The 23532-nt window shown below is 43.4% G+C and overlaps 1 protein-coding gene and 1 long non-coding RNA gene across 6 annotated transcripts in view; one reads left to right on the forward strand and one right to left on the reverse strand.

The window, feature by feature from the left end:
* LAMB1 (laminin subunit beta 1) overlaps positions 1–12009 on the reverse strand; it is a 55236-nt gene extending 43227 nt beyond the window's left edge. The window contains exons 1-4 of one of the 4 annotated variants that reach the window (XM_083574897.1): positions 11971–12009; positions 11782–11883; positions 7403–7575; positions 1697–1832 (exon numbers count right to left, since the gene is read on the reverse strand). In XM_083574897.1, the coding sequence (XP_083431023.1) occupies positions 1697–1832; positions 7403–7575; positions 11782–11818 (346 nt within the window). In that variant the 5' untranslated portion in view covers positions 11819–11883; positions 11971–12009. Of the gene's footprint in view, positions 1–1696; positions 1833–7402; positions 7576–8149; positions 8835–9091; positions 9181–10071; positions 10155–11781; positions 11884–11970 lie in introns of those variants that run through there. The other 3 variants (XM_083574898.1, XM_083574895.1, XM_083574896.1) reach the window with 3 other exon arrangements.
* LOC310744254 lies at positions 10030–22539 on the forward strand. 2 transcript variants are annotated; one of them, XR_014539453.1, is made up of 4 exons: positions 10030–10134; positions 11786–11906; positions 21969–22006; positions 22525–22539. It is a non-coding gene; the product is annotated as an uncharacterized lncRNA (long non-coding RNA). The 2 variants fall into 2 exon arrangements; XR_014539454.1 differs by lacking the exons at positions 21969–22006; positions 22525–22539 and adding an exon at positions 11994–12094.
* Positions 22540–23532: the final 993 nt, after the last annotated feature.

A 23532-nucleotide genomic window follows, 5' to 3' on the forward strand; every position in this document is an offset into this window, starting at 1 on the left:
GGTATAGAATGCTTTATATGATTAAACAGCAGTAACTAACTATGGTATACCAAAGTTCATTGCTATGGCCAGAAAGGCTTGCTTGCTTGCTTGATTTATTTAGTAGGAAGTTTATATACCACTTAACTATAGTTGTCTCTAAGCAGTGCACAAGAAATACTATACAGAAAAGGTAGAAATTAGTTAAAACTGTAAAATCAGATTTCAGTTAAAATGCCTGCTAGAATAAAAAAAGCAGTATGTAAAACAGCTGCAATAAAACAGCTGCAAAAACTTCAGCAAAAAAAAAAAAAAACCAGCATCAACACACAACCAAATCATCTTAAACTTGTCAAATATCTGGGACAGGTGGGTCTCACTGGGACGAATATTTGACAAACAAGGAGTCACAACTGAAAAGGCCCTCTTCCCTTATCACCACCTTCTAAATCTCTCAGAGGGAGCACACAAAGAAAGACCCCATTTAACACCTTGCTTGTTCTGGAAAAATGTGGTCTGAGGCGTTGTCATTCACCCTGCACCCAAGTGACATTCCATTCTTCCCAATGCATGGAATAGGTCGGGCCAGTTAAAAGTCCAAAATGTTAAAGGATTCTTTCATAGAGGCAGCTGGGGAAAACAGGGTATAATATGCCCACTTGGGCATAGCACTGAGAAGGAAGGATTGGTTTGTCTGATTTACCTGCCTCTGCCTTCCCCTTTATGGTGCTGCCTTCAGCCAACGTAGCCACACCATGTCAGGAGAGGCTGCTGCTTGCAGCTTACTAAGCCTAAATAAGTTTCAAGTTTTTCTCAGCCAATGGCAGAAGTTTGATGTCCCTCTGCCATAAAACGTAAGCCTGTGAATCCTTTTAAGTACAGGAGACAGACACAAGAAGAAAGGAAATAACTGTGCTCTCAACATTTTAGACAACAATAATTTCCATTGAACTATGAATCATTATAAATGACCTTACTGGAGCCTGGTTTAATGCAAAAAAAACCCCACAACAACAAACAAACCAGGCAAGAAGAACCATGTGTTATTTATTTCTGAGGGATACTTGTGTGAACTTTTATGCTGAAACATTTATGCGCTGCTGCTGCCAAGTTTAGTACAATAAAATTACATGACGGCTGTTTAGAATACCAAATGGAAAATACTGAAGATAGAGAGCTCAAGTTACTTAATTCTTAATGATTTTTTTCTCTGTAATATAAGGAAGAGTTTTTCTTAAGAGTACTTACTTATAAGTAAGTTTCACTGAAATCAATAATACACTTGTATTTGTTCATGAAAGAAACTGTGTAAACTAAAATCGTAGGCGTTTCACAACCAATCACGGGATTGCCTAGTATTATTCCTGATAAAACATTTTCTCATATGTCTCATTCTGATCTTAAAGGAGAAAAAGATTGAGGGCAATATGTGAAAATTTCTCCTTTTAAAAAATAACTAGATAATTGGAACTATTAATTCCTGCCTTCCAAGCATTTTGAGACGTTGCCTGAAAAAACAACAACCTATAATTAAAGGATATAGTTTTACACACACACATACAAAAAAAACCATGTTCAAAAGACTGAAACTATGAAGCAGAAGTAATTACAAGGCAAACAGCTGTATAGAAGATTATGAATACAAAGCAACGTTTTAAGATCAACTGAGGGCAACCAATTAAGTGTTGGGGAAATTCTTCCCACATAAACAGCTTACCATTTTCTGACTGCCACCATAACTTGAGACGGTTTGGAGCAAAGGTAGTGACCACATTTTCAATACGATGGCTGTCAGGATTGAGTGTCTCATGGAATGGGTCCCGTGAAGAGCAGGTGAAACACTTTTTATCCTCCTGAAACAAACAAGACAGATCAATATTGCAGAAGTCACTGTCTTCCCCTAAATTCTACCAACCACCCAATTCACAACTATGCTGCACTTATCCTTACAGTCAACAGCAACACATGAAAGGAGGGGCAGTAGTACTCCTCTTCTGACTTGAATACGACGCCTTATTTAAAGACAGAGGGTAACTATGGCCATTTTTCATCTTGTCTTGTAGTTGTTTAACCAGAGCTTGTGTTTTGTATGGGCAAGACTTCCATTTTTGGAAATCCCCATCTTGCCTTTTGACAAGCTCTTGGATTTTTTGGAACCTTTCCTAATCGATGGTATTAATTCTATCTGAGCTCCTCTTACTAGAGTTTTAAAGAACCTGCAAGTTTCCTGAATATATTTTATCATTCTAACTCTTGCTTCTGACTTTCTTTTAATCTCATTTCTGCTTTTGTAATCAAACGTTGGAACTCTCTGGGGATTTTGTCACTGACATATATGTTGCATTTGATAGCATTGTGGTCACGTCTCAAAATCCATCTGACAACACTTGCACCAGATCCTGAGCACCATTCAGAATGAAGTCTAGGGGCACCTCAAGGGAAGGCTTCATATTAAGTTCAACTTGCTGGGGGCTCAAAATGCTTATAAAAAAATATTTATAGCATATTTATCTGAGCTATTTGCATACAAACTCCTGCAAGCATTCCTGGAAACAGGCATTCAGTCGACCCAACATATTTGTATTTTATTGTTCTCTTATCTCGCTTCTGCGACTGTCTGAGCCAATGCCAGGATATGCATAGGACAAAAGATAAATACCCTTGCATGCCTCTTTCTTTTACATGGACAGTCACTGTGCTATAGCGCAATGGATGGTTGCTTCATACTATTGTACTTATCTGTGCCTTTAACTTGGGGGAGGGGTGATGGAAGAGCAATCTCTGAATGTCTGGTTCAGCATCACTGAGTCACTTGAGAGACTCCAGGGATTGATTGCTTTGCAGGTTGGGGAGGGATCCAAAAGCCACAATATGCGACTGCCTTTATTAGGGTCTAGCAAAAACACCATAAAGTTATGAGAGAGTTTTTGAGCAGAACAGAATGTTAATTAAAAAGGGGGTAGAGGGGGGCAGAGGAAAAGGTGGCATTTCGTTGGCCCAAATTTTGTAGCTTCTAATAGTCAAAGAAGAACGGCAGAATAAGTTGGATATATGTCTTTAGATTAGCCTCGCCAGGTGCAAGACAGATCACAGGAGGCACTCTAAGGGCTATCGAGATAAAGAAAAGATAATGGGTTGTTTCCCCAGTTTCGAAAATATAAAATCCAGTAGTTACTTGGTTCAGTCTGCCATGCTAATTAGAACACATGGGTCTCTTGGAAGGCAAAGGGCTTGTTCACATGTACAGTGGTACCTCGGGTTACATACACTTCAGGTTACATACACTTCAGGTTACAGACTCCGCTAACCCAGAAAGAGTGCTTCAGGTTAAGAACTTTGCTTCAGGATGAGAACAGAAATCGTGCTCCGGTGGCGCGGCAGCAGCAGGAGGCCCCATTAGCTAAAGTGGTGCTTCAGGTTAAGAACAGTTTCAGGTTAAGTACGGACCTCCGGAACGAATTAAGTACTTAACCCGAGGTACCACTGTAATGCTAAACTGTGGTTTAGTGCAGGGGTCGTCAACATGCTGACTTCCAGGTGTTGTGGACAACAACTCCCATCTTCCTTGACCATTGGCCATGCTGCTGACTGAGGCTGTTGTGGGAGTTTGAGACCCAAATATCTGAAGGGCAGCCTGTTGGCTACCTGGTTGGTTTAGCACTACACTGATGAGCCTCAGTGATTTGAAACAAAACGTCTGGCTCCTTCCTGCTGAGATTGTTATCAGTTTTGGTTTCTTTAAATCTTGGCTTAGCATTATGCATGAAACTGAAATCCCAGTTTAAAACAACAATATGGCTAGTTTAATAAATCAGCTTTATAACACATGGATTGAAGCTGGCTTATCTTGAAATTGATCAGAATTTAAAGCAGAATTTCTGCTGCATTCATAGCACTGAGCTGAGATTCAAAGGAACTGAAATGTTCCTTCTCCCAGACGCGTGGGAAGAAGAGAGGGGGAAGGGGGTGAGCTTGGTACTTTGCCTCCTTGCCAGAGCTTTAAGGTTTGACTGCATAGTGGGAAACCATGGTTTAGCTTTACATGTGAATGTACTCAGAGAGCAGAAGTAAAGACAAACATGCTAAGTTGTAGGATAATTGTAGAACAAAGTTGTAGAATAATCGAAATGGTTTGATTGCTTTGAAGTCTGTGTTTGCTTTGAAGGGCTTTTACTGGCTCGAGCTTTTTCTGCCTAGCCTGAAACTGTCATTTGGAAGATACTGGGCAGTCTACCAGAGTGATACTTCATTCCTGGATGCCTTGACATTGTCAGTCTGGCTCAGTGTCTCTTACAGAATGACCTAATTGCACATGGTTATAGATCCATAGCAGCATCTTAGAATGTATTTAAAAGTGTATAATTCTGAATAAGCACTACTTTTAAATTTTATTTTATGTCCCACCTTTCTTTCAGTGCATTAGCATAAATTAAAAGAGATACAACTAGAAACACAATAAATCTAAATATTAAATATATATATATTTGGGAACGAGGCATAAGGCTCTGAAAGGGTCCCAGGGTCCTCCTGTCTCCTTCCCAAAGCCAGGTGCCTCCTTGCCCACCTCCGAGTAGGCAGCGTGAAGACAGGGGAGGGGCAAATTTTGGCCTTGCGCAGGGTGTCATAGTGCCCAAGTCCGCCACTGCTGTGCTTTCTATGTGGTGATGGGTCCTGTCCAAATTACTGTCTGCTGGTTTTAGTTATGCCGTGAGACAGATTTTATGATCCAGTTATTCGCTGGAGACTGGAGGGTAATCGGTTTGCATTAATGATTAGCCTCCCCTCTGCAGTTATGTTAGGATGGTTTGGAGGGATTCTCCAGAAGGAACACTGATGTCATTGTCAACAATCGGCTATGGAAACCAATGTGGCATATTGCATTGCAGTGTTGTCAATACAGTATAAATGCCCTAGACAAAAATTTATAGTGAATGCAGGGGCGGCAGCAAAAAGGTATTGATTGGGTAGGAGAACAGATGTTGGTCTTTTTGTTGACAAACCAGACCCATAAGAATGCATCTGACCCAGTTAGTTTCCTAATTGCACTTCTCTCTATTAAAAGCGATGGGCCAAATCCCATGAGTTTCAACACTGTCATAAACTTATCCAGGTGGTTATAAGAAAACACTATCCCATCTGATGTTCTCTATCTCTAAAATGTGTGAATGTTTTCTAGGATATATCCTGCATATTTAACTATGTGCATATAATTCTGTATTGAGTGACATTTTTTTCCTTGAGTTATCTGCTCTCAAGACAAATTAATTCATTTTTTGCTGATTGTGGTACAGTTGCCGCCTGCATTGTGTTGCTCTGTGGTGGCCTAGTATCATGTGTGGATGGCAAGAAATTTATAAGCATGGCCAATAGCTATAAATCTTAGATTAACATATTTTCTGTGGGCTGTGCCCCCTGACTAGCTATATTCTGCTGGTGGGAGTGGAATGGCAGAGTGGGTAGACCTGTAGACAACCTTTGAGGGAGCACCAGATGCCATTACAGTACATTCCAAGGCACAGCTATTTGTGCTATCCAGAAAGTTTGCCTTTTTTTTGCAACATGAACATCTATTTTGCATGGTCACTGTGAAGGTTTTTGAAGTCCCTCATTACTGCAAACCCTTTCTGTCCCGATTATTCCCGATTTCTTTCTTTATCTCAGGATAACATGATTCTCATATACTCAGTATTATCCATGTTCTCTTTTCAACCTGAGCACTCCCTCTTCCCCAGATTGGCTTGTAGGCTTCTAGTATTACATATAATCACCAATACACCAACTCCCTTTTTATTTATAACTTCCTCTTACAATTATTGGTTTCTTCAAATAGATATATTTACTTTCCATATGCTCATTGCCGTGTTCTCACCTAGATAACCAGAAACATTTTCACCATCATCTCTAAGGGTTGAGTCTTCCAAAACTGGATATAGCTTTACCCCATAATTCAGATTAAAAACTACTCTGCTACTTTCTTTTATTTATTTATTTTAAGAAAATACTTACTAAGTTTGTGTGTGTGTGTGTGTATAATGTTCTGGGAAAATAATGGGTTATTTAACAATGTATTGCTTAGACCTTGTTTGCTTAACTGTATTTCCTTAGTCTATATCTACAACCACACTGAAATTGCTAGAATTTTAGCTATATATCTTTCCAGAGACTGTAAATGAAGGAAGTAGTCTAGACAGCTCTCATATATCATGCTGGGGGTAGTGCAATCAGCAGAATGTTTTTATTAATATATCTGGACTCATTACACCACAATCGCATTAACCATTAACATTCATAGTCTATAAACAATTATAGTTTAAGAACAAGTAACTTCAGCTGAAATTTTGCATGTACTTATAATGCATTGGGAATTAAGACCCGCTTAATTGTGACCAGAACTACAGAAGAGAAATTTGACACTGATGCAGAAATGCCACCCCCCTCACACACACAAGTAATGGCTAGTTATAAGAACCATCTTATCAGTATGCAGAATATGAACTATAAATGCTAGTTTGAGGGAAATTAGTAGCCATTAACATCAATGTGGTCCCAATACTAATCTCAGTGTAAGTAGACAGTACACTCCTATGAATATTTAATCAAGAGTAATCCTAATGTGTACTATGAGATTTACTCCCTTGTAAGTGTATATAGGAACACAGCCCAAGTTCTGACCTGTGGTCTTGATCCATAGATAGTGAGATCTATCCATTCAAGGAGGCAATAACTGACTTTCCCAAACAGTAGCTACTCTGTCTGCAGTGCACACATGGCTTTTAAGTCTAAGATTGTTGATGTTGGTGGTGGTATTTTGCTTTTTGTTTAACTTTGGGGCATCAAAATATCTTAGGCCAGCATCATCCAAACGACTTGAAACACAATTAAAGAATGGGATATGCCACCCACATCATTTGCTTCTTCCTGATGTGACTTCACTTCAGCACTAAAAAAAGCTGAATCAGAAATGGGGTAACTTCCCATGCAGACATGCCCAGTGACATAGATATTTTGTTAAAACTAAGAGTCCTGGGATTTATCTGCATTTTTGGACAGAATTCCCAGAAGTTTGAGATAAGAATTTTTGTTGGTGTCACAGCTAGGACTGCGGGAAAGAAGGGCTCACGCTCAGAGTGATCCTGGGAGGTGGTTTTGGTGCATTCAGGGAGCAAAAACAAACAAGAGCAGGAAACAGCAGGACACATGCAACTGTACAAACAAATCTGAGCCAGGGGGATGGCGTCTGCTTCCTCTCAAAGCTCTGGACAGCACCAGATGTTTCTACTTATCTAGAGAGGGTGTGGGGCTGCTTGGTCAGCTAAGGGGGGAGAGAGAGGAAGACCCAGGACTGTTATGATCAATTGCCCTTCAATTACACTCAACCAAATTCCTCTTTGCTCTGAGACAGTCTTCTTCTGCAAAAACTTACCTGGAGGTGGCTCACAATGCAGTATGGTTCAGGCTTTTGAAGCCCACATGTGGACGTGACAGTTAGCTTGTCAGCCCGGCCAATCAGCAAGTCTCCTGTGGCTGGATAGCAGCTCCCCTCCGCACACCCATAGCTGAATTCTGGTTCCTGAGCTACTGCAATGGTCCAAAGGCCTAAAAATGGGAAGGAGAAGCAAGGGCCAGGAGCAGATCAGCATTTGGAAGAAGAGATGTTTCAGTGGTGGATGCCATGATTAGCATCACCTTACACATAGGGTAATTGCTAGATGGCAATTTCATAAATGTGTTGATGCTAACAATAGTAAGGGATAGACACTAAACCCTATGTAGTTGTGCCATTTTCTTGTTTGAAGAATAAGCAATCTCTGTCAATGCTTTTGTGAATTTGCAAGTAAGCAGGCAATAGTCACTGATTCCTGTCCCAGATTAGAATAAAAGCATTATGGATTCTATGGTTATCTAAGCTGGGCAAGTAGCAAAAAAACAAAACAGATTTATTGAAAATATAGGGGGCCCTCATCACCACAGGACAAATCACACAACTCTGTCTCATTCCTGTCTGTGGAGAGCTGTGGTTTAGGTTTGTTTATTTTTTTCATTTAGGTTGCCACAAATGGGACACCCAGGTGATGAAAGAGAAATCAAAGTGATTCACCTCACAGTGAGGCCTCAGTTGAGTGCACCACTGAAAATACTTCAGAAAGTTATTTGAGCAAGATGCACTAACTTGTGAAATGGATCTGTGGTGGAGCATCCAGACCACAATTCCTTCCATTTTCCATCCACGACACATGCATGTCACCATAAAAATTAAATAGAAAAGGAGCCCAAACACTTATAGGGGGAAATGGTTATCTGCCTACTGAGTTATTTGAACTTAGTAGAGAACGAGCAAAAGGTGGCAAGCATTTGTTAATAACTACCATTTTCCCCTTCAGTTTAAAGCATTCAGTGATACTGGGGGAAAAAGACAGCAGGCACAATTTTACACTGCCTATTTTTTTACCCAGAAATAAGAACAAGGAAGGCAGTATAATAGAACACCAGTGTAGAAAAATAGTTACAAAAGGGCAGCTAACCAGGTGCCCTCTGGATTTGTGGACTACAACTCCCACCAGGATGATGGGAGTTGTGGTCCAAGGGATCTGGTGGATCCCTCGTTAGCTACCATTGGATTAATGCGTCAGGCTGGAACCAATGAGACCCCGATTCAAATGTGACGGTAGCCATGAAGCTGACCAGGGTACATCTACATTCAAAGCACTATTATTATTTATTACTGTATTGAATTTATATACCGCCCTATACCCAGAGGTCTCAGGGCGGTTCACAGAACAAAATCAAAACATAAAACCACAAAATATATAATCAAAATAAAAACAACAACCCGATAACCCTCCCCCCGCAAAAAAAAAAAGAGAATCCCGAGAACTGTTGTTTGTTAAGGGCGCTAAAAATGGCAGTTCTGTGAGAAGTTAAATACAAAATTCCCAGGATTCTTTGGGGGAAACCATTACTGTTAAAGTAAAATGATTGGTGTGGATGTGACCAAGGGGCCTTAGGCCAGGGATTCTTTCTTCAGTCTTTAGAAAGAAGCTTGTATGCTGCCTTGAACCTTGGACAAACAATGAGATGCACATGAAATGAATATACTTTTATGTAAACGTACATAGGGTTCTGTTTTTAGACTGAATCCTAAGCGCTGGGCCAGTTGTACCAAGCTTGCACATGCGCAACCCATAAAGGCTGCAGTCCCAATGAGACTAACTTTTGAGAGTCTGTGTGGTTGTTAAAAAAAAACACCGAACCAGGACCTGAGTTCAAATCCCCTTTCAGTCACGAAGCTCACTGGGTGGCCTTGGCGCAGCTGCCATCTCTCTTCCTAACCTGCCCCACAGGCAACACTTCGCCCGCACTGCGCATGCACCAAAGGGGCGCATAAACAGTGCCCTTGAGAGCATGCGCAGAAGGCAAGGGGGCGAGGTGCTTCAACAAACTCCATTCCCAAAGGAACTGTTGCGAGGAGAAGTTTGGCCATCTTTTGCAACAATGTGCGAGGCCAAAACTTGGCGCCCCCAAATGGGATCTTCTCCATATTGTGCCCTCTCTGCTCAATGTAATGTGTGTGTAAAACCGCCTGCACCATCCTGAATAAGAAATCAGAAATATTTGGAGGCGGCCACATTTTTGTCCTCGCTCTGGACACACCATGACCAAAGTCACAGGGTTGTCCTGCGGACGATATGGAGAGCAGGGAAGGCCACCTTGGAGTGGGATAGGAATATAAATATGTTAACTGGAGGGTCGTGAGGCGAAGCGTGCTCCAAAGAGGAGGCCACGTCTGAAGGCTTCGGAGGGAACCACGAGGCTGAGGGGAAAACGCGGCTGGCGGAGGGGGAAGAAGTTCCCGCCAATTTCCCCCTCACGGAGCCGGCGCCATTCCCTCCCCTCCTCGCCCAGCGACGGAGACTCTCCAGCGGCGGAGAACAAGCGGGCAAGGAAAGCCATATGGCGCCAGGCGACGACTCTTCCCAAATCCACGCCGGGCCGCTTCTCCCTCTGGGGAGCTGAGCGCACGCAAAGCAGGGGCGGCGGCGAGGAAGAGCGCGAAGAAGGCGGAGCGGAGAGCCAAGGCCTCTGGGCGCTTACCTGGGAGCAAGCACGCCGCGGCGGGCCTTGCTTCCGAGTAGACCAACCTAGGAATGCGCTATGGTAGGGTGTGTGTGTGTGCGTGCGCACAGGGTTTCTGGAGGCTGAAGCGGTTCCAAGAACCACCAGGGCATCATTTCACTTTGCTAACAGAGGCTTGAGCAGCAGACGAGGCGCTTGCGTTTCCCCGCGACTCGGGTGTCGCGCCATTCTCACGAACGCGCCCACGGGCGTCGTCCTCCTCGCTGAGTTCAGCGGCGTTTTGGATTCCCAGGCTTCGCGCTTGTCTACACGGCTGCAAGCCAGCCAAGCAAGCTGATGCTCAAGGAACGCGAGCCAATTTGCTTTCAATGGGGTTTGCAGCATGGGATGTATAGGAATCGCGGCATAAACCGGGTTGGGTTACTCTCTCTCTCTCTCTCTCTCTCGGTTCACAGAACAAAATCAGAATATATAACCACAAAATGTATAATCAAAATAAAAACTACTGGGGACTTTTCTGCACTCCCCAGAGGTGTGGATCTATCTCTATCAGCGTGTTCGTTGGGGTTGTGGGGATTCTTTTAAAGGTCTGAGTTTGCCTGAATTGTTCACAGGCTACTTTAAAAATCGGTTCTTAGCATCTTTCAGGACGGAGTGGGCTATGAGCCACTGCGAAAATGCAGGCAAAAAAAAAAATGTAACTTATGTAAAGCGCAGTCCGATGCCCGTTTACTCGGAAGTAAATGCCACTGTGTTTGATGGGACTTGCACCATGAAGAATGCGCACAGGATCGAAGCCTTATACAGTGCTATCCTATGGGAAGTAAGCCCCAGCGCAGGCACATACACCCCCAAACTCGGCCCTCCAGATGTTTTGGGACTACAACTCCCATCATCCCTAACAGGACCAGTGGTCAGGGATGATGGGAACTGTAGTCCCAAAACATCTGGAGGGCCGAGTTTGGGGGTGCCTGCCCTAGTGGATTCAATGGGACTTACTCCCAGGTGGGAGTTGGAACTTCAGCCTTACATCCCGAGCCTTTTTGCAGCCTCATCCTATGCAGGTTTACACGGAAGTAAACCCATGAGGTTCCGTAAAACGTACTCCCACATCAACGTGCATTCCTGCATTGCAGGGGGGTTGGACTACATGACCCTTAGGGTCCCTGCCAACTCTCCAACTCTTTGATTGCCAGCTGATCCCACGCGCACTTCCTCGAAAGTAAGTCTGGCTTGCTCCCATGTAAGTGGGCGCAGGATTGCAGCCTTAGCCATGCAAATGCCCCAACTTCCAGCGCATCCTTACAGCTGCAAGGAACTTTCGGAGCAAACAGCCCGCTTGATCGTTCATAAGACATGAGTAACATAAAGGCGGATGTAGCTAGAAAACCGGTCTATGCCTGCAATGAGCTTGCAATCTCTAGGGAGAGGAAGGGGAAGAGATAAGGGTAGCGAGAAAGGAGAGGAGGGGGGTGATGGTTAAATTGCAACAAGGGAGTTTTCTAAGTACTTGGGCAAATGCCATCGCTTGCAAAAGTTCGTGCTGCAGCCCCTTTTGTTGCTGCCGCACATCTGAAATTTGTTAAAACGGGATGGTTTGAATGAAAAACAAAAGTTCTGCTCCGGGACTAACAAAGTTCTTCTCAGCTTGAGGAACAGGGAATACACACCGACCGCTTAAAACAAGAAGGCAGTTCATAACAACATTAAACAATAATGTTTAATTACCTAGGAAACAGCAAAGATGCACCTGGAGAAGCCCCATCTCATTACTTCTGCCAGGAAAGAAAAGAGGAGAACAAAACAGCCACCCGGATTTCACCTTTCTTTCTGCAAAAGGGAGAGGAAAAAGAGTAAGTTGCAGGGTTTTTATCTCCCACAGCAAAGGCAGCAAGGCATGCAGTTTTATCTCCTTACCCTTTTCTGCTCCTTCCTTCCAGCCGGGATGCAAATCTGACACTGGGAGAAAGGAATCTCCTCTTGCCCTAGAGAGAGGGAGGCTCCACTACGCAGGCGCTAGAGGGAGGGTCGGTGAGGCTGCAATCCGGGCAGGGCAACATTAGGGAGAGCTCCTGCAAAGAGACCCTCGAGGGTTGCACAGGAACTTCTGTCCTTTGTCTGCGCGCCGAAGCACCATTATGACAGTTGTTTACTTTACAGTCGGGCAAAGAGCTTAGCGCCTTCAGGTTATTTCTGCTGCAAATATTTAGACTCGGGACTTGACTTTGGTATGCTCATCGGTTGCTCCATAGCTGTAACAGAGGACCTCCAGAACTCTAGAAGGCAATGTGAGTTTTGGGTTATCAGTTAGCGTTTGGGAGCACGATTTAGGAGGACCAGGTTTCAAATTCCCACTCACTTGGCGACCCTGGGTCAATTGCTGCTCTCCGCCTAACCTACCTCGCAGGGATGCTGTGAAGAAATGAAATACTAGTCACAAAACATCTGGATTTACTTAGATCGAATATGATTTTGTATTCCACACCGACTGGGACCTAGAAGCATTTTAAAATGTTAACAATTCCATCAGAAATTTCCTTAAACGATGCAGTTTCAATCCCTGATTCCCACCCATCCAAAAAACCTCTGTGTTGGTAGCAGTTTACTGATATAAGTGAAACAAGCTGTTTCCTCTTACCAAATATATGTGAAAGCTATTGATAGACAAAATGTTTTGGGTTCCATGTAAGTCATAGTTGTCTATAGTAACTATCAATGGCAGGGGTGAGTAGATCTACTGGTGAGTAAATCTACTGGTGAGTAGACCTACTGGTGATCTACTGGTAGATCTCTGGGTGATTTGAAGTAGACAGGCAAGGATTTTTCACCCCATTTAACAAAGGCAACAACAAAACAAACCCTTATCTCAAGTTACATTGGTGATTTGAAGACCAGGCATGGGGAAAATGCATGATGTAACAAAGAGTGGATTTTTGTGTGGAAGAATTGGAAACTTGCTATTCAGTTTAGTTCTGGTACTCAGAACTAGTTCCTAGACTGAGAATTCTTTAATTATTTTAAAATTATTTTAATTAATTAAATATTTTGCACCTGAATCTGGTTGGTGGAACTCAGAGTTCTAGTAAAAGGCAATGTTGCTCCTGTAAGGCTGAAGTCTAGCTACCCCCTGAGGTATGTTATAAGTGACAATAACTCACATCACTAACCTACCCATCTTTACTCAATAGTAAGTCCCACTGAGTTCAATGGGGCTTACTTCCAGGTGTGTATTTGGATTGTAGCCTGAGTATACGTACTTATTACCTCCTATGTACTTCATGTCAAGTCTGTAACAAACTGCAGAGTTTTGAGCTCCAATATCATGCCATCCATGTTTTGTTTTGTTTTTTGACATCCAACCTGAAGAAGTTCTGAAAAAGGACATTTTAACTGTTCCTTATAAAATATATTTTACTGTTGCTATGGCCATTGGCTAATGTGAATAAAGTTTTATCTATCTCTATGTTGTCCTGAAGGTTTGAGTTTTTGAACTTTTCATTCACAATTAGTTTGGGCCAAATTGATCATGAAATAGAGCATCTGTTGCATTGATTGAATGGCTTGGTCTCTGAGGACTATGGGTTGTTGGTTTTTTTAAATCACAGGGTGCTTTGTAGAATTACGTGCAACATTGACCTTACCATCTGTAGGCATTACGCTGAAGGTTTATGATCTGTTCTGTGTTTGTCACAGGCAGTATTGTGGATTATTGGGTTGGTGTGTGGGGTGCTGAGGTAGGAAAGGCATGAGAGTCTAGTATTCTAGCCCTGTCCAGCACAAAAATTCCATAAAGTGTTGTAGCTAATACCTTTATCTTGAATACATGGCAGATAATCTAATCAAGAATAAGGTGTATTTCGACAAATTAGTTGATAACGCAACCCTTGTCTCTTCTTGTCAGTAGAAACCTACCTTTTATACAGCCTTAAATTGATTTAAACTGTATTTTTTTGCATTCAGAACTGTGCCCCAGTAATTTCCATGCAAGCACAAATGACAAAAAACGTCTGAAAGGTGCATTTAATGTTCCAAATTTTATATTACTGGGGGAGTACCTTTATTATGCTAACCAAAATATCATACAAAGGTATTGCTCTATTACGGTCTTTAGCATCTTGCTTATGGGTCAACACAGCTACCTTCACTCTGTGTGTGACTTTTAATGCTGTTTGTGAAAAACAACCTGGGACACAGGTCCCATAAATCTACTGATATGGCCACTTAGCTGGTGTGTACTCCTTATTAAATCTTTAACTGATTATTGTGCTGATCAATATCTTGAAATTTGCAACCCTACCATTTTTGTAACCACAGTTTAGGCAATGTGTGAGCTTGAGGACTTGCCAACATCTTGCTTAGAAAACCTGATCTAGCATCTCTTCCCGCCCGCCCCCCCTTCTGCCCATGGCAAGAGAATGCAACACCCCCCCCCCAAAAGCACTGAGAGATGGGTCTGCCTGTTGGATACAGTTTATGTCCTGGAGATGTTTATAGCCTGGGGGGGAAGGGCAGCCACCCACTGATTAGGCCACCCACATTTGAGAGAGGTGAGTCATGAGGAAATGGCTGGAGGCTCTTCAAACTCACAGGGAGCCAAGGCTACTTAACCCTTTAAGTCAGGGCTTCCCAAACTGGTCCACAACCACTGAGTTCAATTCAGGTGGTCCCTGGGTGTGCCTGTGAACAACTGAATCGGGGGCTTCTCCGGGACCGGCTGGAAACAATTTGAAAGGGTTGCGAAAAGGATTAAAAACAGCAAACACATTATGCTTTATTGTACATGCAAGAACCATTTTATGCTTGTCCAAAAGGTAAAGGGACCCCTGACCATTAGGTCCAGTCGTGGCCTACTCTGGGGTTGCGGCGCTCATCTTGCTTTATTGGCTGAGGGAGCCGGGTCATGTGGCCAGCAGGACTAAGCCGCTTCTGGCAAACCAGAGCAGCGCATGGAAATGCCGTTTACCTTCCCACTGGAGCGGTACCTATTTGTCTACTTGCACTTTGACCTGCTTTCGAACTGCTAGGTTGGCAGGAGCAGGGACCGAGCAACGGGAGCTCACCCCGTTGCGGGGATTCGAACTGCCGACGTTCTGATCGGCAAGTCCTAGGCTCTGTGGTTTAACCCACAGCACCACCCGCAATTGTGAGAGACATGTACATGTGAACAGGATCCAGAGACTGGATGGCCATTTGTCATGGAAGCTTTAGTTGAGATTCCTGCATTTGAAGGGTGTTGAACTAGATGACCGTTGGGATCCCTTCTGACTCTACAATTCTATGATTCTATGCTTGGGAGTAAGTGCCATTGACTACAACGAGGCCTTCTCGGTAAACTTGCATAGGGTTGCAGCATTAGAGTATGATTTAACACACAGGATCTTTTTAAAAAATGTACTGGAATTCTCATACACCACTCACTATTTGCATCTGATGACTTGTCACTCAGTCAAAATATGTGAACTCCTGCTAGGAAAAAACACTTTTATTTGATTATGCAAATACAAGAAGTCAGTGTCTATACAGTGATACCTCGGGTTAAGTACTTAATTTGTTCCGGAGGTCCGTTCTTAACCTGAAACTGTTCTTAACCTGGAGCACCACTTTAGCTAATGGGGCCTCCTGTTGCCGCTGCGCCGCTGCTGCGCGATTTCTGTTCTCATCCTGAAGCAAAGTTCTTAACCCAAGGTACTATTTCTGGGTTAGCGGAGTCTGTAACCTGAAGCGTATGTAACCCGAGGTACCACTGTCTATCCAGACTATAAAAATAAATTTGATAAAATTATGAATTAGAAGTATAAATGGGGTTAGAAACATTTCTAATGGTGAGAGAACAGCCTCATTTTGTCTCACATCTAACCTAACTGAGGCTTTATTTGCACAAAGAGCAGCTAGGGTGGAAAACATGTGTCTGGACAATGCTACTTCAGATTGCAGTCACATGAGTGAAGGCTGCTTGTACATACAAAGCAGGAAGTCAGAAGGTTTCCAGCTTGGTTGTGTCCCTAATAATCTAGCTTTCTGTTCCCAGCAGGGAACTGGGCCTGAGTGGTGGTAATCTTTTTGGGTGACACATGGTGCTTCAAGACTTGAAATCACACTGTTTCAGACTCCCTTGTATGAGGCCCACCAACTGGAGTCTGTCACAACCACCAATATCTTTCTTGCATAGTTTGCATATTAGTCCACAGATAAGAGTCGCTATGATGCATGGAGCAACATGTCAAGTCAATAAATTTGCAGCTAGCTTAGTACGTACAGCAGCTCTGTGTATGCAGCTTCCAGAGTCTGCAGAAAAAGTAAAAGTCTTGTGGCACATTAAAAACTAGAACAAGAACTAGCTTCTGTGGACGGCAGTGCAGTTGGTCAGATGATCTGATGAAGTAGGCTGTACAAAAACAATAATTTTTTTGTTTTTAAGATATGGCATAAATGTTAACACACAGAGTCTATTTTCGCAAAACTACACACTGTTATCACTAGTTGGGTTCACAAAATTAGGCAACTGCTGTAAAGATTGCTGGACAAAACATAGAAAGCAGCCTTATATGCAGTCAGAGGCCCTCTAGTCCAGTCAGTATGGCCTACACCAGTGATGGAGAAGCTCCGGCTTCCCAGATGTTGTGGAACTACAAAGACTCTCCTCCTGAAGAGAGGGGAGTGGTTGTGGGTGGGAGCCCGAGCCCCGCCTCTAGCAGGGGGCGTTAGCCCCCTGCCTCCCACTTACCTGGCTGGGGCCCACGCCCATCGGCATGCACCCAACCAGGTGCCTCCGAGGGGGCGTGTATAGCAGCCTTAATACGGCGGCGCCAGCCCCTCCTCAGCCTCACTCTTCGTCATCCCGTCACGATTCACCCACCCTCCACTCCCTTTGAGCTCAGGGCTTAGTTTCCCTTGGCCTTGCTATGGACCTTAGGTTGGTCGCCCTGGTTGTCCAGGGGGCCTGGTAGGAATTTTTCCATTTGGCATTAGGCTTTTTGGTTTTTTCGCCTACCTCGTAGCAATCGTCACAACTTTCGTGGTATTGGTGGGTAGGTTAGGCATTGGAATAATGTGTCGTAGTGTCGAAGGGCTAGGTGTGGCCATCGCCTATGCCTTCAATTTTTGGGTATTCCGTTAAAGGAATCTGGCGGTCATGTATTCTGTCCGATGCCTGCTTGGCGGGAGGCCATGGCACGACCCTCGGTGACATCAGGGGAGAGCCTATAGAGTTGGATTAGTATCAACAGGCTCCACCTACTGGTGAATAAACCCCCCTTGTTTCAGACTCACCCCTCTCTGAGGGGGTGGAGTCAGCTGACGTAATCCAATGCCTAAGCCAATACCTTTTCACTTGCTGTAATCAATAAAGTTGTGGCCTTTTCTTGCCCATTAACCTTATATCACGTGTCCTTGTGTATTCATTCCACTTTGGGGGCGGGGATCGGGTCCTCGAACCACAACCCCCATCAGCCCTAACTCTTGTCCATGCTTGGGGCTGCTGAGAGGTCAAATGCCATAACAACTGAAGGACCACAGGTTACTTCTCCTTGATCAATGCCAACTGGCAGTGGCTATCCAGGGTGTCAGACAAAATTCTCTCTCTGCCCTGCCTGGAGTTGTCAGGGATTGAATTTGTTAACAGAGGAATCCGAGGGCTCCCTTGGACAAAAAGACAAAGACACCAACCAGGACAATTTGGAGCAAAACAGCAGCCTGTAGGCTTGGCCTTTATTGAAAACTGTCACGACAGGACTCCCACGCACAACAAGATGAAGCAAGATGAAAGTCCCGAACAAAAGAAGACCCCAACTTTTATTAGCTACTAATCCCCCAAGAGAGAGGGATTAGTATATGAGAGTCCCATGGACTGCAAGAAGAACAAACCTATCCATTCTTAAGGAAATCAGCCCTGAGTGCTCACTGGAAGGACAGATCGTGAAGCTGAGGCTCCAATACTTTGGCCACCTCATGAGAAGAGAAGACTCCCTGGAAAAGACCCTGATGTTGGGAAAGATGGAGGGTACAAGGAGAAAGGGACGGCAGAGGACAAGATGGTTGGATAGTGTTCTCGAAGTTACCAGCATGAGCTTGACCAAACTGTGGGAGGCAGTGGAAGACAGAAGTGCCTGGCGTGCTCTGGTCCATAGGGTCATGAAGAGTCGGACACGACTAAACAACAAAACAACAACAATCCCCTAAGCTACACCCCTAGAACTACATCACAACTACATCAAGACTACATCATTGACACATCACAAAAAGGAGGGGTTGAGGGAGGAGTTGTGGAAGTAACCTGAGTGTCTTGTCCCCTGGCTGGTTCCCCCTTTCCCCCTCCCCATGAATCATTTCCAGAAGACAAAGGGGAGTTGGCAGTTTCCTGCCCCCAGAGGGAAGATCTGATCATTGTCCTTTGTTCCAGTCCGTGTTGAATCCACTCCCATATGCAAGTCCGTTGTGTCCTTGATGGTCTTCTGTCTGGGACCATCAAGGTTGCCATGCCAACTGGGCAGGGCTCCTGAGTACGTGTTGGTACGGTTAAGGGATTATGGCCGTCCTGTATCAAACCGTCCCCCTTTGATGGTCCTTCCTTCATGGAGCAAAATAAAAGTGGACCGGTGTAAATCCGATGTACGGTTGATTTACTATGAATTTATAACAGAAACATTGCGTATGTAGTGTGTGTGTGTTGTGTTTGTACAAACTGAATGTACAAAAATGTTTGTTGTTTCCCGCAACAAACTTGGAAACTTTTGGTGCAAAGCATATGCTCTGGCGCTGAGCAGCATCCCAATAATTTATACGTAAACACCAGTGACAAAGGAAAGTCTGAAATATATTCCGAATAATGCTGCCCGGGACAAATATGGCAGCCGGTTTGTCACAGGTAGCGGAGAGATTTAGATGTTGAGGTGGTTTAGGGGGGACATCAACCCACTTCTGAATACCCAAACATTCATGTTTTAGAGATCTGAATGTAAACACAAGCTGCTGTGAACAGCGTTGCTGGAAATCCTTCCAGAGTATTGCACATGTTTTCTTCTTTTCCCTGCACTTTGCGTGGGGGCAGGAGGAGACGTGATTGGGAGAGGGAATTTATTATCGCAATGTTTAAAAGTTTCTTGCTGCCTCATCAATCAATCTGGGAACGGCATTGCAGGGGTAGGAGTGGGGTCTAGCAAACCACTCCTCAACTTTTCCTCCCACTCCCCTGACCTAATTATTAAGCTCTCCAGGCTCCAGAAAGAGGCATATGGGTTTAATCATTAGGCAGCGAGGTTAGGGTATTACCGAGGGAAAAGTGGTCCGCTGGTAAATAAATGTTGGTAAGTAAAGCCGTTATGCAAGATGAAAGCATTCCCCTCCTGCTGTGACTATTGAGGCTTTCTGGAAATTAAGAGGGAGGGGAAAGATTTATAATTGAGAAAATAATAAATGTAGGTTGTGAATTCTGAGAGTTATTGCATGTGAAAGAACTCCCAAGATAGCTGACACCAGGTGTTTAAAATACAGTCCAGGAGGTCTCAAAAGCATTAGGTCACCTGGAAGGGCATGAGAATGTTTTATAGAACAAAGCTTGCAGTCAGTCACACACACACACACACACACACACACACACACACACACACACACGTATGTGTACGTACCTTGGCTTATCCAGACAATCTGTTCAAAGTGTGCCTTCACAATATTTTAGGCTTCTGAAGGATAATTCAGAAAGCCCTAATTATTATTATTTTGTTAAAGATTTTCTTGTTTTACAGAGGTATGTGTAATGTTTCTCGTATTTTTTTCCATGTAACATTTTTACAAACTAAGCATCTTCCAAGACAACAATGCCCATTTACACCACAAAGCACTCATAACCCACCTACTTTCAGCAGCCAGAAACACCATAACCAGACACTGGAGAGACCTGTCAGGAGTAAGCATGGACCAATGGTACCAAATAGTATGGGAAACAGCCTTACTAGAAAAATTAACCAATACAGTGGTACCTCGGGTTACATACGCTTCAGGTTACAGACTCCGCTAACCCAGAAATAGTACCTCGAGTTAAGAACTTTACTTCAGGATGAGAACATAAATCGTGCTCCGGCGGCGCAGCAGCAGCAGGAGGCCCCATTAACTAAAGTGGTGCTTCAGGTTAAGAACAGTTTCAGGTTAAGTACGGACCTCCGGAATGAATCAAGTACTTAACCCAAGGTACCACTGTAAACTGAAACTGACACGGGGACAAACAGAAGAAGACGCCTTTACCCTGGTATGGCTCCCCTTTTCACATACACAGCCCAACAAGGCAATGACAATAATCCACCAACAGCATACAAATCAATACGGCTAACTTGATCCAGAAAGCCCTAATTTAAAGGCAAAATATCCCATCTGCACTTACTGAAAGAAGAAATAGCTTTGGATCCAACCAGCACACAGCCTTGCTTCTGAGGAGAGGAGAGGCAGATAGCCAGGCTGTTGTTTGCTCTCTCTTTAACAAGGTGATCTCAAGAAAGAGAGCACTTGACCTTTGGAGGAAAACTGCAGGGAAACGGAAGGAAACTGATTGTGAGGGGAGTAGTATCAGTGGTGAAAATGGCCTATGTGCCCCAAGGTAAAGTCTGAACATACAGGGTGAAACTGAGCCAGGACATGCCTATATTTTGAGACCAATCTGTTTTCGCTCTTGTGAGAATTGCCTCTTTGCAGGTTCATAACTCGTATTAGCCACAGAACATGGTAGGAGTATGGCAAGGAAGGAACAGTCATCATCATCATCACTGCTGCTACTATCAAAAAAGTACATTACACTTGAATAAATAGAAGGCACTCCAGATTGTAGTGGCCCTATTTAAGAGTTAGGGTTATAATATAACTGTAAAAATATACAGTGGTACCTCTGGTTAAGAACTTAATTCATTCCGGAGGTCCATTCTTAACCGGAAACTGTTCTTAACCTGAGCTACCACTTTAACTAATGGGGCCTCCTGCTGCTGCTGCACCACCACTGCACGATTTCTGTTCTCATCCTGAAGTAAAGTTCTCAACCCGAGGTACTACTTCTGGATTAGCGGAGTCTGTAACCTGAAGTGTTTGTAACCCAAAGCGTTTGTAACCCGAGGTACCACTGTACTATACTTAGAATGCATTCCATCTCTGTCTTCCTCTCGTTTATTTCCAGAAAGTAACACTCTAATTTTTCTTGTTTCATCGGCTGGGATATTAAGGGACGTGGGTAGTGCTGTGGTCTAAACCACAGAGCCTAGGGCTTGCTGCTCGGAAGGTCGGCAGTTCAAATCCCCGCAACAGGGTTGTTCATTCCCAGCTCCTGCCAACCTAGCAGTTCGAAAGAACATCAAAGTGCAAGTAGGTAAATAGGTACCGCTCCGGCGGGAAGGTAAACGGCGTTTTCGTGCACTGCTCTGGTTTCGTCAGAAGCAGCTTAGTCATGCTGGCCACATGACCCAGAAAAACTGTCTGCGGTCAAATGTCGGCTCCCTCGGCCAGTAAAGCGAGATGAGCGCCGCAACCCCAGAGTTGTTCGCGACTGGACTTAACTGTCAGGGGTCCTTTACCTTTACCTTTAACACTCTAATTTTCCTTGTTTCATTGGCTGGGATATGAAGAACCTAGTTTGATAGGTAAAACAACATGAAGAGTTCTGGGTGCTGATTCGGCTGCCCACCTCCACATGCACAGTACAGCAAATTCAGCCATGACAGGAACAGCTGAGCCATGCAGTATATTTTTCTCTCTGATCAACTCAGTCTAATGAAGAGCATATAATCTAACCCAATGCACCCCAGTCCAGTGCTTGGAAGACGACATTCTTCGCTTCACATGACAAGCCTTTTACTGCTTGTCAATTTTTTCCTGCATATAAGTTCTTAGAATACATGACACTATGGGTTGAATTACGTTTAATCCTATGCATGTCTTTTTAGAAGTAAGAGCTGCTTAGATCAACAGGACTTACTTCCAGGTAAGTATGTATAAGATTGCATCTCAAGTCTTTAAAATCCTTTAAAACAAAACAGAAACCCCAAGGTTTCTTAACTGTCATTCAGTGTCCTTGGGACATAGGCAGATTAGCCTTTTAATTTTATACCTGCATCCCTTCCCTAACAAGCCTAAAAAACAACCATGGCAATTTCATTCTTCTGTTGCAATGTATTCTTTATTTGCTACCATTTATTCTAGTTAACTTACTTTTGTTTCGATATGAATTATGGTAAAGCCTCAAACATGTAAATGCCACTCCAGCAAAGCATACAGAAGTTCTTCCATAAAGAGTATAAAAAGTAGATTGAGTAGAGTCTCAATCTCACTTTCCTCCAATTAATTGGAAACGTGAAAGTCATCATCTCAAAACAAAAACTTGCCCTTTAAAAGTTTTCTAGCTAAAAATAATTGACCAAGTTAACATTTTTCCTCCACTTGTTCGCTCACAGAAAGATATACAAATTTTTTTAAAGGTCTCTTAACCAATATTCTACATAGGTTTGGCCGCCTCTTGACTTATTGTCACCAAAATTGGCATAGGGGTTCCTGAGGTAGACGTCTATATCAACGTTTGGGTGCCAGGCACCATTTTGAATCAAGATGGCTGACCAAAACATGACTTGGGCCTTATTGCAGCTGTTTTTTTGCATAGGTTTGGCCACCTCCTGAATATTTTTCCCAAACTCAGCAGGAGGGTTTCCAATGTGGGGGTGGGAGGGTCTTTACTGATGTTTGGGTGCCAGGTGCCATTTTGAATCAAGATGGAAGACCAAAAAGCGATTTGAGTGTGACTTCAAGTGATATGTAGTGTGACGGGCCCAAACTCACAAAGCACACTATCCATTTTAAAGCATCTCAATATTTTGGGGGTTCTAAAAATTCCTAGGCAGTGCTAGGCACTCTCTGCTTGTGTCTGTAAAGTTCAAAATTTCTTGTTTTTATTGTAACAGTAGAAACAAAATAGCCATACAGAATAAACATGTGACCTTAATTCACAGCCCCACTGATTCAAATTTGTCATTGCTGATCCATCAACCATAGCTTTAATTGATTTAATCAGTAATTTAAGGCTGCAATCTTAGCCCCATTTAGCTGGAAGTAAGTCCCATTGAATTAAGTAAGACTCAGTTCTGAATAGGTATGTCAGTAAATGTGTTGCATGTAGACAGAACTGCAAAGCATGGCTGGTCTTGAATTACTGTCCAAATGTGTAGCTTGTAAGGGATCCTTGTAGACTAATATTTTTAAATAGGGAGAAATGCAGTAAAGTTGAAACCACACATATTTTGCATTCCTGTGCTGAGAATGCTTTATTAGATGTAATCAATTCTTTTGTTCCACTGCCTTCACAACAAATGCATATTGTCTGTCCATTGCCCTGGGGGACATATAATTAGAATACTTTTACATTTAATTTAATGTATGCCCATGCCTGCTATAAATTCCCTTCTCTGACTTAAGATGAGACAAATAATACTATCTCAGCTCATAAAACCACCATGCTGT

The sequence above is a fragment of the Podarcis filfolensis genome, assembly GCF_964270895.1.
Source record: "Podarcis filfolensis genome assembly, chromosome: 10".
NCBI classification, from domain to species: Eukaryota; Metazoa; Chordata; class Lepidosauria; order Squamata; family Lacertidae; genus Podarcis; species Podarcis filfolensis.